The 19,136-nt window shown below is 33.6% G+C and overlaps 1 protein-coding gene across 4 annotated transcripts in view; it reads right to left on the reverse strand.

Moving 5' to 3' along the window:
• Nucleotides 1-1,415: 1,415 nt before the first annotated feature.
• CSMD1 (CUB and Sushi multiple domains 1) overlaps nt 1,416-19,136 on the reverse strand; it is a 1,127,710-nt gene continuing 1,109,989 nt past the window's right edge. For all 4 annotated transcript variants that reach the window (XM_027690129.1, XM_027690128.1, XM_027690127.1 and 1 more), the window contains 5 exons: nt 16,222-16,383; nt 15,161-15,273; nt 14,356-14,443; nt 7,666-7,798; nt 1,416-5,001 (listed from right to left, as the gene is read on the reverse strand). In XM_027690129.1, coding sequence (XP_027545930.1) covers nt 4,842-5,001; nt 7,666-7,798; nt 14,356-14,443; nt 15,161-15,273; nt 16,222-16,383 — 656 coding nt within the window. In that variant the 3' untranslated portion in view covers nt 1,416-4,841. The remainder of the gene's footprint in view (nt 5,002-7,665; nt 7,799-14,355; nt 14,444-15,160; nt 15,274-16,221; nt 16,384-19,136) is intronic.

The raw sequence follows: 19,136 nt of genomic DNA on the forward strand, positions 1-19,136 counted from the left end.
TCGATGATTACTTTCTTAGTTTCTTTTTTCTTTTTTTTTTTTTTTGTATTACAGACACATGTTTAAAAGCAATTTATTTGACTTGTTTAAAGGCATTATTCTGCAAAAGACCTCCCTCTTTCACCTTTTGATTTCTATTCTCTTAAGCATTGAGCCTTATGTATTCCAAGTCCTGGGATTCAAGTTAGTAATCATTCTAGAGCAGACAGTGTATCTAATGTAGTTTCTTGGATGTTGAAATTAAAACAGCTTTAAGAAAAGTATTTTTTTACTTTGAGTAGGTCATACCAATTGTTATGCTTTGATACTGTTTATGAACTCACTGCTGCTACAGAGATGGTAGATGCCAGCTAGAAAATGAATACTTTCGTTCTCTACAGATTCACTTGAGAGTGGTTCTTACATAATTGTATACTCAACACACAGAAAATCTCTCTTTTCTATAAAATGTTTGTGTAGAATCTGGAATTAAACATACTATGCTACATTTTCCAATACAACATAAGGGGAAATGATTTTTAAAAGCTGCCACTGTGATTTGGTGATAATGAAAAGAACAGTAGTTCACTTGTTCAGCATATTTAGAGTCCTGTTTGTGCTAAGAGGTAAATATCATAACTTTCTTTCAGACAAAGCCTCGATATCTGCATTGATAGTGTTAGTGATTATAGATTATGGCTTAGTTAAAAAGGAAAGTCAGATCATTGTGAGAGATGAGAACTTTTAACACCTGTCTATAAGATATCGTATTACCAGATGGACAGAATGTGAAGATGAGAAAGGCAGCAAGGACCTGCACATGTCTTGATTTTTTTCCTAAAAATGAACCACAGTCATCATTTACTACCACTGATACCCAAAGGAATAAAGGGTAGAATATTCTTGAAGACTGACTCTCTGTTAAGCTGTCAACAAGTGAATAAAATATAAAAATCTTTTACATGAATACAGACTAAAATAGTTTAAAAAATGTTTAGAATTTCAGGTATTGAGTCTGCAAACACTAATATATGTGGCTATATTTATGTATGTAAACATTTTTATTTCATTTGAAGTATGTACATTTGAAGAACTAGCTCTCAGATGTTTAGAAATACCTCTGGCTCCATGTGATCGATCAATTCCATAGGTAGGATGCAGGCTTGTGAAAGAGCAAACAGGTTATTTTTTTTATAAAACAAGCAAATTATATGAGAGTGTAAGTCCCATTTTAAAATCTGAATGATGAGTGTAACATAACAGGAGGTAGGTCCCATCTCACTAGAGAGCACCTGAAATTTTTTGCCAAGTTACATAACACTTGGGAACTTAAAATGACAAGATTAAGACTCTATTGAACAATCTGATGTAATGAAAATTCAATATCTGAGGTTTAAAAGCATAAAAGTAAATAAGAATAGGTCACACAAAAGATGAAAATCTAAAATTAAATATTTAATTAGAACTCTGATTTTGCTTTCAAGGTAGGTGGCATTGCACAGGCTATATTACAATCTTTTACGTTTGCTTCTTTTTTTTTTTTTCCCCAAAGAGAATACTGTTTATTTTTAACAGGCCACTTTAATATTAATACATGTGTAATAGGATCAGAACTGAAAATCAGCTAAAGATGGTAAATTTTACATTACTGGGAAAATTACAATTTTTTTGTATTGTAAAAACATTTATTTTTAACAATTTACCTACATTAATCAAAAAAGTACAGCATATTTAATAATTTTACAAATTCTTCATAAAAAATATATCTCTGTACAAAAAGTTCTTTTGCACCTACTTCATGTCACAGCAGCATGTAGTGAAATGGCAGGATGAAATAGTGGGAGTGAAAATTAGATTGACTTGATCATAATGCCGGCGTTCTTCCCCAATGCCCTTGCCCTCACCCTCCCACTTTTTTTTTTTATAACAGCTTTTTTTGTTTACAAAATATTTTACACAAGAAAAAAAATTATTGCAGCTAGCCTGGAGAAAGGCAAGATGTGTGATACAAGCAGCAGTTTTTAACAGCTTTGAAGCACATAACCTGTTTTTTAAAAAAAATATATAGCATGTATTATTAGCCCGTCATAATGATCTGGTCAACTCTGGGGGGAAAAGTCTTCTGCATGTATCTCAAAAAGTAGATTTCCTGGCTGCCATTACCCAGCCACTGCACATCATTTTAAGAGTCTCATTCTGATGAAGCACCATATATGCAAACACAGCCCTCTGCATAATGACTTCAGGAGAAAGTGATCCAACCTGAACAGAAGACTCAAACTGAGGAGAAGGAGAGGCATTTGAAGGGTGTGGACAGAACTGATTAAACTATGAGAGCTTTGTTTACTTGGGTTCCAGCCTGAAGGTCCTGTTTAATCATTATTCCAAGCAAACTTGTTAGGATAATTTGTCAGTGTGCCCCTATTTTGAGTGTCCCTGATCAAAGAACACTCACTTAGGATAAGTAATCCTTACATAACCTCCTCAAAATGAACCACTGCATAAAGGATTCAAGGGTTCTGCACTCTCCAACAACAAAGATTGAATATTTTAACTATTCTTTTTTCTGACACCTATCCTACAACACATTCCTTGATGGTGAGACAGGGCACTGAAGAATACACTGTAAGGACAGGAGTAGAAAATATCAATAATAGCTACGTATCGTGTTTTCAAAACTCCAATTTTTTTTCTGCCATTGCCACTACAGGAAGACCTCCAAAGCAGTAATGTTAATTTTGAACACCTGTCAGAAACTTTAATCACACAGTAACTTCCCTTCCTGGACCACTGTTCCTATGGAAGCTCTTCGTTTGCCGAGCAACTTCCTCTACATGGGGGAGGTTCAGGACAACAAATTTCATCTGATGACTTTGTTTTTTCTCAGGAAATGAGAAGGGCTCTGAGATGGGAGAGAGAACTGAAACTTACTGCACAACCTCAGAAACAAACAAAATGCCGAAAACTACTAACAAAATGAACAAGGAACTGACTGGAAAGGATTATTTATTAAATTTTCTTCAGAGTTTCTTGCTTGTATGAAGAATATAACAGCTGGAGGCCCTACAATACTGTATTATATTGCTGGTATTTTTCATCTAACAGATGTAGTTGTTAAGCTGACCGAGGGTTACCTTTGAAATTTTCTTTGCGTTCTGCAACATTAGCTGAAAAACCTGATACTGGACTTATATTACCTTTTTGTTTTGTGTATAACAGCCAGACTTACACACATATGGAGTTCCAAAACATTTTTCTACAGTTTTTGATAGCAAATGGACGTTAGGACAGTTTGAAATTCAGAAAACTAAAACAAAACAATAGTATCAAAAAACAACCCTGAATTGTAAGAAAAGCAAAGCAACTTTTCTGGTTTTTGAGCTCAATGGGTACGACTGAAACCAGATTTTGCTCCATCATTTCCTGTAATTTTCTAATTTTAAAACTCAATTTAATTAATATGCCCTATGGCATCTTTTGTTTGTCGGTTTGCTTTCATTCAATAAACCCTCTAATTCTAAGAAAATGTTAATGATTTACTCAGCCTTCATATTTATAAACGTCTCTGTCAAACTGTATAAGTACAAAAGCAGTAAGCAGTGTGTTTAAAAAATCTGAAAATAAACAGGAAATATAATTGAATATTTCTCTTTGTTCAACATAGAAACTGAATGACAGCTTGTTATAGACAATTTGCACTGGGTTTATATATGCTACTGTAATGTGGTTTAGTACCATGTAACATCAGAAAATGATGTCATATTACAGGAAAAAAATGGAAAAAAATGCAAAAGGGAAGACTGTATTATGAGCACAGGCTCACAGGCTTTTATGAGCTATCTAAAATAAATTACTATTCACATTTGTACATGGCAAGCAGCAATAGCTGCTAACCCCCCTGCTGTTAAATAGTATGATACTGACAATGGTGATTGATGACTGATTTCAAAAGAAAACAATAGTGGCAATGAAAATTTCTTAGAAATGGGCTCTTCTTCTGGCTGAATGTCTCCATTGACTTGCTATCATGTTTACAATGAAATTTAGTCAAAAATTGACAAAAGAAATATTATTCTCTATCGCACAAGATTTTAACTGGTGCTAAGCATGGGGCTCCTAATTTAATATTCCAAGTAAATTTATTGTGGAATGTTTTGCTTAGCAAAGAGTGAGTAAATGTCTATATACAATGGACAGTGTGTAGAAACCCTGTATATTTTTACCAGTATCTTGCTCAGTCAGCCATAACACCCTAGTGCAAAAAAATTGTGCATTAACATTTTGCAATATTAATGGCTGATTGGGAAATTGGCAAAACTGCCCTATGAATGAAATACACTCTAAGTTTCCTTAATTTTTTCGAGATTTCAATGGTAAAGCATTTTCAGATATATGCAACCTCAAGGAAGGCTCCTTCCTCCTTCAAGAGAGCTTTATTTCTTCAGAATATTCCCAGGGATAATCTGTGGTGCTATCATTTGTCACAGTACTCAAAGGATTTATCCAAGTGCCCAGAAGAACGCATTGAAAGGCACCCAGTCACATACAAATATGAAAGTCTGAGGCATCAAATATGACAAATTGGCATGATTTGGCAGTCTTCCTTAGAGTGTGCCTTGATTTGAAGCAGATGCAGCCAGGCATTTTGATCCAACTTCAGATGAAAAAATATTCTTTGTCTGATCCCCCGAAGACTGACACGTTTTTTCCAGAAAATTTAGCTGCATGTAGGCTGACAGAAGATGTTAAAGATTACAGCAGCAAAGCCAAGAGAAGAAGGGAAACTGGTATATGGCACCAAAGGAATTACTGCTTGTCCATCAGAGGTATGGCTATGAATCAGTCATATTGGGCACTGAAGGCTATACCACTGTACAAACTGTGTTCAGAGTCGTATCAAACCTCACAGCCTTTGCCTCTGTGGGTTTTAAGTTTGTGTCATACATGGGATTTTCAAATGAAGCCTGTCCATTACTGTTTTCATGTCCAGCATACCCATTGTACTGTACTTTTGGTCTTGTTCTGGGGAAAAAAAAGATGGGAAATTATCATTAGTAACCCTTAAAAATAAACATTCTAATGTTTCCATCCTGTGTACATATAACAGCGAGTGTCCAGAATATCTCGCACTTCTAGTGGAAGAAAGCTTCAGATAAGTGTCAGCAATTTCAGTTATTCCAGATAGATCTCCCATAGCATGTCTGCCTACCTCTATAAATACTGCCAACAATAAACACATTTAAATATCTTGTCCAAACACACATAATCAGATTGATCAAATCCTAACTAATACTCATGTAAATTTTGACAGCTCGACGTCAAATGATATTGAAAGGAACCACACTTTTATTTTTTATAGTCTTTTCTCACTATGAAGGAGATATCAAAACTTCAAAGATGTTCCCATTTTTATGCAAAGCTCTGTTAGAACACATTAAGCCAGTAATTAAATGAAAAATAAACCAGAATTTTGTGGACTTTATGATAAATCCAATAAGATGATATCCTATGATACAACATTTTAGTATCTTAATCTTAAATCTCTTAACATCTAGAAGTATATAATAAGGAGGTTCAGTATAACAGTTTATACACATAATTGAAATAAGGCAAGAAAGGAAATGAAGGAGTGCAAAAGTAAGTGTGTGGTGCTTAATAAATATCAAAAAATTTAGAAAAGAATCTCACTACAAAACTTCAGAAAACAAGTTATTGAAAATCAAACTTTTTTAGAAAACTATTCTGTTTTGGATAGCAGATAGGGAAAGCTATTGCTGAAAGATGTCAGTAATGGAAATTGACAATATACAAATAGTTCTGTTACTCATAAATATGTCTATTTCTGCATATTTTGATTTTATAATTACTAAAGCATCTTAGAAAACTTAACTAGGAGCTTTCCTAAGTGTAAGGAATTAAATATATTTTAATTTTGTTCAGAAAGGCTTAGATGCTGTGTTCATTGCTGAAGCAATCCTTGCCTGTCAGACAAAAGGTGCAGAAACTGTGTGAAAAAGGTTTAACAAGCCCAGTTCTAATTAAATGATGATAATCTGACGTAGGCGCAGCAGAAACATCCAAAAAATCCCCTAAGAAGACCTTCAAATTCTCTGATATGGAAAGCCTCTAGGGGCATAACTACTATCACATAATTTTGAAAATTTCTTGTTGTTACTCTGGTTATTCAGGTAATTTCAAGAAAGTCCCTTCAAAACTCACAGATTCTGTTCTCTTTCCATTGGAACATCCTTAGTTTTGAAAAGAATAAAATTTACCTAAAATTACTTTATGTCGCAAATCAACTTGTTAATTTTCTGATGGCAATGTAACACTGATATCCCCTCTAAAAACGGTGGTTTAATGGAAGAAATTGATTGAAAGTAGAAAAAATAAAAGAATATTCTTTGAAAGATTAAGTTACGAGGAACATCTCCTTTTTCAAGTATCTAATATATTTAAATTAGATTAAGGTAGGTAGAACTGCAATGCTGCACCAGCCATACCATAAACAGAGGGATTACAGCTGCTTGTCTGAAGAATGAGTTTTATCTCTCTTAAATACATACATATTTCTACTGCTCATGTAGGACATTACAAATTTCATAGAATAAACCACAAAATGTATCCCTATGTCACAATTTTTTTTTTGAGTTTGCCTCCTCTTTCAAAGCAATATTTCCTTTTTTTCCATTTCTTCTCACATTCTGAATGCCTCTGCATTTAAGCCACTCTTAAGGCTTCACCCCTCTCCATTGCAGAACAGGAGCTACCTGAAAATGTAGACCTGTAGGCATCAGAAAGGCATCTTACAATAACAAGTTTGAAGACATAGTTGACAGTTCTTCCTGAGCAGTTTTTGCCAACAAAAGGCTATATTACATTTCAGGACATGGATAATTTTAACTGGAGTTCACAAGTTCAAGCCCCCTGGCAATTTGTTTTTCCCAAATCATCTAATGCTGAGGTAGGTAGACAGACTACTCCTTCACAGGGCAATGGTGGACTTCAGTTTGTCCATGTGATTTCTTGCAATCAGAAAATACTCTTGGTGTCATGATTTTAGAAGGTAAGTTTAAAAACCATGTTCTTGTTAAATACCATTTTGTAAATTGATCTCAGTTGAACAAATGTTCAGCAGATACATATTTACCAGCTTTTAAACCAAATTTCAGACAAGACGATTGGATTTATTCTATAATCTAGTCACATAAAAGTTCCACATGAACTGAAGTGGTCCCAATTCTAGTAGCGTCTGCTAGCTGACTCAGCACATATTATAAGTAGTCTCATTATGGGCTGTTCCCTCATGGGATTTATGGATTTTTCACCTTGTATAATTATACTCAGAAGCATTTTGAAAGAAGCAGCAGACATTCAATGTAATTCAATGTAATAAAGCATTAAAATGAAAAAATGGAACATGTGACCTGAGATTTCAATCTGATTCAGCCTAACGAACCAAGAAGGTTGATAGTTCTTTGCTCCTTAACAGAGTGACTAATTTTTCAGTATTTTCATCATTAAGAACTGCCCTGTACTGAACCCCTTCACAGGAATACCCAGAAATATTTGTCTTTCTAGACTAAAGGTATTCTTAAAAACTTTATCATTGTGTTCTCCAGTTACAGTTACCTACTAGAACTACAAAAACTTATTAAGTTACTGAATATACAATATTTACATTACCTGTGTTTGTAGAGGTAAAATGCAAACCCTGATAATATTAGAGCAAAGAATGGTACTAGGATAGCAGCTGCAACCGAACTGCTGTTTGTACCATAATAGTGATTTGAAAGGTCTGTATCTGCACTTAAAGGACCTGAAATGAAAAAAAAGGGGAAGAAATAAAATTCTCATGTTATCCATCTAAATATCTTTTTATTCAAAGATAAAAGAAAATGATGTCTTGATAAAATAATTCTATTTAAAGACTTTAAATAAATATCATGCAACATCATAGTAAAAATCTTGTTAATACCACTTCATAATACATCAGTAACTATCAAAATTCTTTGGAAACAGTATTCAGCAAATAAAATATTTTTGAAGTACATCTGAGTCAATTTATATAATTAAGCCATATAACTTCTACAAAATATATTAATACTGCAAAAGTTTTAATTCTATTCCAGCAGTCTTAATAATCAGCTTAGAAGCAACAAGCAATGTGAGACCACAACAAACACGAACAAGGAAGAAAAAACTGAGGTGACTGCAATAAAACACAGCAGTTCTGCTCGGCTCAGTAGCACTCCCAAGTCTGTGCACCTGTGTGCGTGTCCCTCTGGAAGTTGTGTTTGCACTGGGATAAAACTGAGGTGCAGAGAATGCAAACACAGTGGCCCATGGTATGGCCTTGCTGGGTTCCTTTTGTGGACAAGCAGATAAGGTGGACTGTAAGGCACTCTGCAGAATGCATTTTTCCATCAGTACAAAGAGACAGATTGCTAAATTGCTTAAATAGTTGACCATTTTAACAATTCAAATTGTGAAATAATGAAAATTAATAACATTTTTATAGACAAAAAATATATTTTGAGAGCTAATTCCATGTTGCCAGTTTGAACTCACAGCTCTTCAGAAAGAAATATAGATTCTATAGATCTATCTATAGATTCTATTCTTTTCTCCAAGGAGGAAAGACCAGGGCAGAGGAAAAATACAGGGAGGATGTGGCTGGGGCAAATGTCTGTGTTTATATTCTGGGATATTTTTGCTGATGATAGTGGAGGAGAATAGGAGACACTGCTGTTTACCTCTTGGAAATGCTCCAACCCATCAGCACACAGCATTTCAAACACCACAATTCCCTCATTGATAGCAACAGCATCAATCAGTCTTTTTAGGACTCTAGTACAAATCAGTTTTATAGCAGAGACATTGTGCTGCTTTCAGCAGTCTACTAAGACATCTAAATAAGTAGAAAAACTGAGAAAAGGAAAAAAAAAGAGAAAAAAGTAACAATTCTTTTATGAGCCCTGGAAGTGTCCAAGGCAAGATTGGATGGGGCCCTGGCAACCTGACCTAGTGAGGGCCACCCCTGCCCATGACTGGGGGTTTGGAACTAAGTGACATTTAAGGTCCCTCCCAACTCAAACCATTCTTTGATTCTATGATTTCTTGCAGTTTAAACTCAATGCAAAATACAAATGAAATAAGTTTTTGAACTGTGAGATATCTTTAAACCTTTGATGTTTCAATTGTTAATAATACATTTTGTACATATACTTTTAAAAAATGTATTAAATTTTGGGAAGCAATTAAGTTGCCTTTAAAATGAAGTCAACCTCCCTAGGAATTTCAGTATTGCCACATTTGACCACTTAACATGACAAAATACTGTACTACAATCTTTTTCACTGCCTTAATCCTCTGTCACATTTCAGACTTGGTATATTTCTCTGCAGAACTGGTGAAAGATCTTTTCAAATTAATAAAACTAATATTGTGGTAGCTGGGATCATATTATGAACTTTATCACACTACTGTGAAGTACCTTAATTACCTCTGAACTGGTTTAGAATACAACCAGTGTATTATAAAAATCCTTGGACTTCAGTTATCCATTATTTGTCCAAACACTCAAGGTGTGGAAAGAATCTTGGCATAAATTTATGTATTTGTATTGCATTGCACATGTACTGCACATTCTTCAACCAATCTAAATTAAAGACAGATAAACTAAAGTAGTTCCCACTGTTGAGAAAAGTTTTAGAAATATTAATTTGAATTATTGATTAGAAGAAGTGATAGACTTTGGAAAAAACCCCCATGGAGTTACCACTTTCTTCATCCTTAACTATCACAATCACCAGCTGTTTTTCCAATTATTTGGAGTAATTAATAAAAAATATGTTAGCACTGTAGTCAGCTTATATCAACAAAAATCTGGAATTAATAGTCTAACTTTTATTTAAATTTCAAAACAGAAATATGTGTGATCAATGAAGTCTTAATTTATATCTCAAAACTATTATCATGGCATATATATGATAGACACAGTTAAGTCTATAAGTAGCAGAAAAATTATAAAATATCTAACCAGAATACATCTGAAACAAAACAGTAGTTTGAAATTCATAACAACAATTTTTGGTATGAATGTTTTGGTATGTTTAATTAATTAAAAAAAAAATAAAGATTGTGTAACCAAACATTTAAAAGTAGGCACAAACTTACACTTAAAAACTTCTTTTTAAGTTATCTATGCTTGATTACTGATTTACATTTAATACTTAATACTCAAAACTCCTACTGGAGGTAATCAAATATACTATATCTCTACAGTTTTTAAAGTACCACATTTAGGGTAAACAAGCTTGAAATTTTTAACTGAAGTCTACAAACTATAATTGCCACTGGAGAAGTGTTGACCAGGTCCAGACTGTGCATTGGGTGTGCTTTTCATTATGGAAAATAAACTTTGCTGCAATTCTGCATAATTTGAATTTTGTACATGCATGAAATGCAATATAACTTCAACATGGTCTGGTATTCCTATTGCAATAGTTCTCAGAGCTGTTTATGATTAAATATATCCTGATGCGAATTTTGTAATTCTTCTGACAGTGTTATCATGATAAGAAATGGGAAAGCCTATTGTACTGCCCAAATCAAGGTACTTTTTGCTACACAGCTAAAACCAGAATAGTGGAAATATCTGCATATACACACAGGAAACAAAAAATATATGCAAAAGATAATTTGGTTTATTTTTCATTAAAACAGCCATACTTTGTAACTGGGAATTGTGTTATTTAATAAAGGGATATCCAGTAAGATTATAAATGGGGATTTTTAACATTTCACAGAATAAGAGGGTCTTTTAGCCTCTTAAAAGTAGCAGCAGCCAGGTGAAATGCAAATTTCGATAACACATAGAGAAGCCAATACTGCACAAGCTGCGTATTTCTACCCTTTGGATGGCTGCTGAGTTTTCTCATTTATACCTAATAGAAAATAGTACTTTTTTAAAAGAAAATACGGTGCAAGCTGATCTAGTGGGAGCAACTCTGCCAATGGTAGAGAGGTTATAACTAGATGACCTTTAAGGTCCCTTCCAACCCAAGCCATTTTTTGATTTTATGATAAAGCATATTTCCTTGTTATTGCTTGGATCTTGCATATGCATTTCTCTTTTGACTCCTAGCCCAGGGTTTCAATTGACTGGCATCAGTACAGCACGGCGCAGTTTTACTAAGAGAACTGCTGTTGAAGTTGGAGAGTTCTGTGACAGCAAAAGCCATGAAAGACAAGGAAAATATAATTACATATATAAGAGTAATTTCTGGGACAAAGACAGTCAGCAGGTCAAGGATTTAAGAGCAAAAAATACCAACACTGAAAGCAAGTCAGCAGCTTCCAAGAAACAACATAGGTTGGAATTTCTTCACCTGACCAAACCCACTGGATAGCAAAGACTCATTGCAAAGGTACCTCATTGGGTGTAGACATATATTAACATATAGTCTCCTAGCTCATTACTCCTAGCCATCTATCTGTGCATTGGCTAACGCAAAACAGTTTTGTACACTGAAGCTTCAAGTATCCTGCTTTAATGTAGAGTTTCTTCACGAACAATGAAAGTTGTGTCAAATGATCTGGAGAGGAAGGATGATTTATAGAGTGAAATTTAAAATTCATGTCCCCTGATGTTCAATTCTTTTAAGAGTTGATTAATTTCAAGAAATGAATGTGTATTTCACAGCCATTGACCCAATATATCATAGATGCAAATTAATTATGGATATTTCCTATTTTTGTCAAGATATGTTATTTTAGTCCAAAAAAACTAAAAAAGTACTTTGAAAAAAAAAAAAAGGGACGAGAAGTGGGTCATTGTATTTCTCCAGAGGAAATAAATACAGGAAAATAATAATTTGGTGAAGTAATTCTCTTTTCTCACAAAGCCACTTTTTCATACAATTTTAAAGGACAGTCTAGATTAGAATTAACAAGATTTTAGAATAAACATCTTCTAGAAGTGTAGTGTTGAGGCACAGGCACCAAACAATTGCTAAAAATGAATCTAGCTGCAGATGTGCAGTGTTTAGAGACCAAGTTGCTGAAACAAAACAAAACAAAAGCCTCCAGCAATGACTGATAACTTGGCAAAAGAAGTTAAATAATTTGGTGTCACAACTTGAGCCTCTTAAGAAGGCTCAGGTACAGTTCTAGATCTTTTGACATATTGATAACAGAGATCTCTTTGCCCTTATTTTCTAAGGCTACAACCAGAAATGCTTTTGAAAGAGGACGAACGGTACTAAGGAAGAAAAGTTCTTTCTGTTTTCATGTTGTTAAGTTCCAAGACTGAACATATCCAATGAGACCAGTCTTTCTCTAGCATTGTGTTATAGAGAACTCTTCATCAAACAGATTGATCTTTCACACTTAAGCAAGTAGTTCTCAGTAAATGCTTGGAAGTATGGTGCAAGTGAAGAATTGATATTGCTTTATGTATGCCCCAGTCATGTACAGTTTAAGTGTATTTCTGGCTTAGTGTAAAGGCAGCAAATAATTTAACTTCCTGAAAAAACAGAAATATGTTAAGTCTTCAGTCAGAGGATGTATGAGATCATTACCTCAGCAGAATATTCATGAACAGAATAGATTTAAAAACCAAAGCAAGTTATCCTTGAATATGAGAGGGTATTGACAGATATGACCTGTATTGGATGGAAATTTGCTGTTTCCTTTTAGCTGTAGGTTCTTCAATAGAGAATAAGCAATTTATTTCTATAAATCAGTGTCTACTTAGCAATCTTGTAAAAGAGATGGTATCTGCATTTTCAGCAAGATGTCTGCTGAGATGTCAAAGCTGAAGATGAGAGGCATTCAGTCCAGGAATGCACGTGTAACTTGGACACTTCAGCTCCTTATTAGCCTTGGAATTGTACAAACTGAGTGCTCAGATTGCAACTCTTGAGGATGATATGGACAATGTTTTCCACTACTGTAGAACACATCCACTGGAGAATTCAATAACTGTTTAACTGTCATTCTGTTTGTTCTTCATTTACCTCCCTGAGTTATCAATTTCACATAGAATTAAAATTTTATTACATAGCTGGCAAAACATGGATATATTTTTTCACCTGGCTTAAGAAAAAAACCCAACACAAATACATACATACACCACAAATAAAACAACAAACCACACTCTCACTGCTTAAAGACACCAGGCTGCTTAACAGACATATGTTTGAACAAATGTTGATGCTCTACATTTATAGTCAGAAAGGAAAAACAGCTTAGATATTACACTAATAAAGATTACATAAAAGTACAGGCAGACAAATCATCTGTCCTACATAAGAGTTTACTCTGAAGACTAGACTTATATTCAACCTCCATAACTGGCAGTTCTTAGGTTCAGGCTCTGAAGAGTTAGGTTTCTGCCCCTTGTGACTAAACATATCTAGCAATCTGATAGGTGGCCAAGATGAGTAAATCCATAGCATAACTGCTATTACAGTAGTTAGTAGAGTAAAGAAATATAAGGGAAATTTGACACAACTCTAAAGGGCATTGGTACAGCACCAATGAAGCTAATGGAGCTAAAGCAGTTTAAAAAATGTACATACAGGCTGCTATAGATATATTGGCTAGGCTGTCTCCTCTTCCTAGACTAGTATTTTTCTGTATATATTCCATATTCTGACCACTCTGTACTAGTTCCAGGGCCAGGAAATGCGGGTGCCTACACTTGGTATCTGCCAAAAATATCTTATGAGTCAATATTTAATGAGCAAATGTTTTCTTAGTTTTTATGAATTGTTTTATCTATTTCTATTTTTTTATTTATGAAAAAATTGGTTTATGAATAAAATAACTAGTTTTACACCAGCTGCTGGAGCACTTGAACTGTAGCTCTAATACATACCTCAGACAGTTATTTCACATTACTGACAATAAAGTAGAATTCTGTCCACATACATGTACATTCTGAAAACATCCATCACCAACAAGCACTCTCCGAATGACACTATCAAAATTAGGGTTGATTCTGTCCCTTTAATTTCTTAAATGATTTATACATTTGAGCAGGAATTGTGTTTGCATTCCATGAGACCCCTGTTACTTTCAAAAAGACATTCATAGAAAAGCAAACACTTGCAATGGCATTCTCTTTAAGAGCATCCTGTCCTCATGAGGTTGTTGTGCTAGAAAACCGATGATAGTAACATGTTAAGCAGAGTTAAATTAGGATTTGAACTGTAAATTTCAAATATGCATATTTGATTATGTCTTTTATAATAGTAGCATCATGAAATAAATGTGCTTACTTTAGCTAGATAGTTGAGTAATTTGTTGAATTCGATCTTGCAAGACCCAAAAAGATTATACATATTAAAGCTCTATGAAAGCATTTACCTTGTCTTTGGAGCATAAATTTTCCAAAGTCTTTTCCATGTATATCACCTTGGTAAGTAAAAACACCTCTTTCAAGCCCTGAGGATACCTAGATTTTTTTTTGAAACAGAAAAATAGCATTTCTGAAACAAATAAATAACAATGTTGAACCATTTGTCTTTCTGACTTAGAATAATATGGAGTCCAGATTTTCACTTTTGGCCTTTAAAATATTAGTGAATTCTCTATGCTTATACAATATTTATTATTTTAAATTTGCAACAGTATTAAACAAAGTTTCAAAATAACACCTGGAATGATTTTAAAATATCTGACTTATATTGCTGGGTTTTAAAATTCCTCAAATGCCATACACATAATTTAGTATACAGATATAGAAGCCTGCTGAATTGTCAGATTTTAAATTATTTTCCATAGAAAGCATCATGAGGCAGAAAGGAGAAATGCAAAGAGTAAACCAGGACTGTTTTTCTTCAGTGAATTATTTACCAAACCAAAAAAGGACAATATTTCTAAACGTAAAATTCCCCCTACCATCCAAGGAAACAAGGCAAAAACATGGCAAAATATGCCAATTCACTCCACCTTCCCTTTCATAAACTAAAAATTCTACTCGGAGAATGGTAGATAGAAGTTTGTATACATATTTTTAAGGGAAAAAGGTAATGCAATCTCTGAGCTGACATCAAGAGTGCTGTTCTCCACATTTGTAATACAAAAAAATAGGTAGATTTACATAGGTGATCAGAAATTGCTTCAAAATTTAAACTGAGCAAGATTTATCCTTGGCAATCTGGCTACTTACATAACCATCTAGCGCCCAGTTGTCGTTTTCAAACTTGCTTATAAAAATGTCACTGGGTCCTTTAATATGAAAAACTTTCAAGAGCAAATGGGCTTCTTCCTTCTTGTAAACACCTATTAATATAAAGGAGGTAAGACATGCTTTTGAAATAAATTTTCAACCAGTTTGTTCAAATATCATTTTAAATCTAAGTGTACTGATTTAGAACTAGAATAGTTTGTGGAAAACATTCTGTAATAACTGAATTTTATAAAATAAATTTTATATATTTAAGGTGCTGTAATAGCAGGATCTTATTTAATTCATCTTTCATCTCCTCGTATTTGATAACAGGATGCAAAGATTGGTTTGTACTGTTTAACTTAATACATAAAAGAATACTTGTCTTTTCATACAGTATTTCAATAATTCTGAATACAGATATAATTCCATGCCTGGAATTTCCTTGAACTGTAAAAAAACGGATTTGACTCCCATCACAACAGTATAAGCTGTAGCAGATATCAATACTGCATAAAAGAAAATTTCCTTTTTGGCAGCCAGCTGTGGAAACTCTCTCTGAACTCTCGACCTTAACAGATAGTGATAGCTGATAATGTTCATTTCAATATACCTGTGATGAGAGGCTAAATCTGAACCTTACAGTCAGATTTGCAGAAAGGAATGCATGATATTGATTAAAATGTATGCATAATTTACAAAGTTATTTAGTTATCCATACCTATTTTATACTTTGTCATTATTAAGACCATATTGTTTTAAATATTAATCACTATTGATTAATTGGGCTTTTCAATGGAACAGTTATTAAAGTGCCTATATACACTATTTGAAATATAACAGGAAAAATAGATGGGTGACTGAATATAAATTGACTGAAATCTGTGCAGACCATTATGTTAGGACCTTTCCTTTTGCAAAACAGACAGAAAAAGATTTTTAGTGCACACATAAAATTTTTGTTTTGTTTTTCATTTGGATGAAAATACATAGAAACTGAACATATTAAAAAAAAAATAAATTAAAAGAACAGCTTGTTTAACACCAAATTCTAAACCTACCTGATAGTTTGAGTTGTATGTTGGATGCCTCAATGAATGTGGCATTCACTTTGCTGCTTGTGGTATTGAACCAATCAACAGTGAGAGTAGCAGGCTGTCTTTTTCCTAAATATTCATAAAATCCTTTCCACAGTGAATTTATAAAAAACACATCTGAGGGAACTAAATAAGTGAAAAAGAGAAACAAAGGAAGAAGTAAACTACAATAAAGTAACCATCTTTCTAGCCATACTTATGTTCTTCATTTTTTCTGTTACAGAATCAATCCACTGTTCTAAGGAGGTCTTATAGTAAACATTTTACAACAAAAAAGACAATATATCTAATGACCTTTCCACATACTACACCTTTCCATCACAGTATATGTTCTTGAATAACCTTACACTTCATAGCTTGTGTGATTCAGTGAATGTCCTCAAGACTGCAGAAAATAATGGACTCTTCCCCTAAAGCCCTGTAGCCCTAAGGTATGATGAGAAAAAGGAGAATAATATTCTGAAGTCAAGGATTCCTGGAAGAAAACACTCTCTTAGGACATCCCTTTTGTTTCATGAATCTATCAAAGCAGTACTGTGTGTGATTTTCAACTGAATATCAACTGAATATTCAACTGAACTAATTTCAAGTACAGTTTTATCAGTCATTTTTAGACATCACAGCTTTTCTCCATAGAGTATTACTGCACCTGTGAACAGTGAAGTTGTCAGAGAAGGGAACTTTTTTTATATTTAAAATAAAGATCTGTTTCTTAGCAACTGCAGTTTGAATTATCTGAAAATCCTATAAAATGAAGAATGAACTACTGGAAAAAGTATATGTATTTGGGTAATTTATTTGATGTTATTTGTATCTTTCCTCTACACAGGAAAAATAAATTATTTAGGTGTTAAATGTTGTATTTTAAATATTTTTAATATGTGTCTAAATCACCTACAAAGTAGAAAACGTCTTTCACTCACCAGTATCTGTAATATTCATTAAAAACATTCTGTAAACACTCATTAAAAACACAGAAAAAAATTCTTAGGAGAAGATTTTACATCAAAAGCATTTACAAGGTGCTACATGTCTTGAACATTAATTTCTCCCCTACACATTGTTATATTTCTCCTATATGCTTTTCTGTTATAAAATTTGGGAAAGACTTCCTTCAGACATCACAGTTAAGTTAAAAAACAGTAAAGCCGGTTGAAAGAGACAAATCCTCCTTCTGGCCAGACAGCACACAGCGTTCCCTGGTAGCTTCTGATATGTGAAAACAGAGATTTTTCCACTTAGTTATAAGTTTTTCTAGCATTACTCTTTAGAAGTAAAACTTTAAGAATCAAAACAAAACTTCATTAAAAGAATTCTTTAACCAATCATGATATCTTGACAAAATAACAGCCCTAGCAACTGTTAAAATTCACCCTTACTATCCATGACCACTACAAATGACACTTGCAAAATAGCTAGACTGACATTAGAAATGTTTCACACTCTGCTAATTGAAATCTTAAATTAAAATAAGTGGATTTTTTTTTTTGCATTTTATCAAACTCTGAGCACATGCAAAGGTAGCCGTCTATATTGAAGGAAATTTATCAGTGCATGTATTTGATGTATCTATTTTGAGTAAGTTCTATGGATATTTCCTCCTCTATCAAATCACTTATTGTAAAAAGGAATCAAACAGAAACCCAGGGCAATAATACCTGACAGGCAACACATCTGAAAATCTGATTGCTGGTTAGCTGTTGACTAAATAAATAACTTCTTAAGTGCCTTTAAACTGTGCAAAAGTCACAAGCAAGTGTTCAAGCTCAATGTGGCACGATTTGAAAACCTCTCTGGGTCATCGGTACCACCACTGGATTCCAAGTAAGCAGAGACCTACTATATGGCTTTGAGTATAACAGCTTTGAAGAATTTTAAGTGTTCCATTTCCAAAGTAAAACTCAGTGCAGGACTGGGGCTTTCCACTATGTAACCTCAGCTTAATACTATAAATCTGAAAGATTACATTTCTATTGGTATCTCACAGTCCTTAGAATTCATACAATTTCTGCATATATATGGACTCTATAAAGGGACTTTCACACTCTATTTTCTATGTATTTCTCTTTGTTTTGCTAAAATGGTGACATAGCATAAATTTGAAACCTGGCACTAAAAAAAAAATTAAATTATTTTTTATTTGTCTATGTTTTTAATTAAAATTTTGTGTCTGATGAAATTCTTATGGAAGTGAACATCTAGTATTACTGGTATGAACCTGAGAGATACTATTTAAGGCTTTTATAAAGGAACATACTTTCACCACATTCAACATCTTCGTTCTGTAGTTTGTCTAACTACTCTGTCAATAATATCTGTTACGCTTTACAAAATAGTACCATTGACTCAGTATTTACAGAATTTGCACTTGCTGCAGATGGACAAGAATTAGTAGGGGAAAAAATTGTATTTCTGCTTCCCCAGTCATGTTTTTGTAAAACATTAAAATGCAAGTGCTGCAGTACCCAGGCATGCTGCTGAGGATTTGGAGTGGCTCTGAGCTGATTGTGCTGAACCCTTATAATGTCCCTGCCTTTCCCACCAAAAGCAGAGTGAGAAAAATGAACTGGGTATTATTATTCCAATACTGCACAGACTGCAGATTCTTCTAAGAACAAGACAATTTGGAAAATCCATGGCTACTCATTAAAACAGCTTCCTAAACACTTTTGGGAAGACTATACAAAGCAGTGAGAACCATGGAAACCAGAGAAATTCAGTTCTTAAACTTCACATGTGTGTTGTAAGGATTCTTTAGTTGTGACTTATACTCAATCACGTAAAAATATTTACTATTGTTTATGAAGGCATTAACTCCAGCAAAAAAAAGAAATTTAATAATCAATAACAAATATAACTTGTATTCAGATATCTAAAAG

The sequence above is a fragment of the Neopelma chrysocephalum genome, unplaced genomic scaffold, assembly GCF_003984885.1.
Source record: "Neopelma chrysocephalum unplaced genomic scaffold, ASM398488v2 Primary Assembly neopelma1_80b, whole genome shotgun sequence".
Taxonomy (NCBI): domain Eukaryota; kingdom Metazoa; phylum Chordata; class Aves; order Passeriformes; family Pipridae; genus Neopelma; species Neopelma chrysocephalum.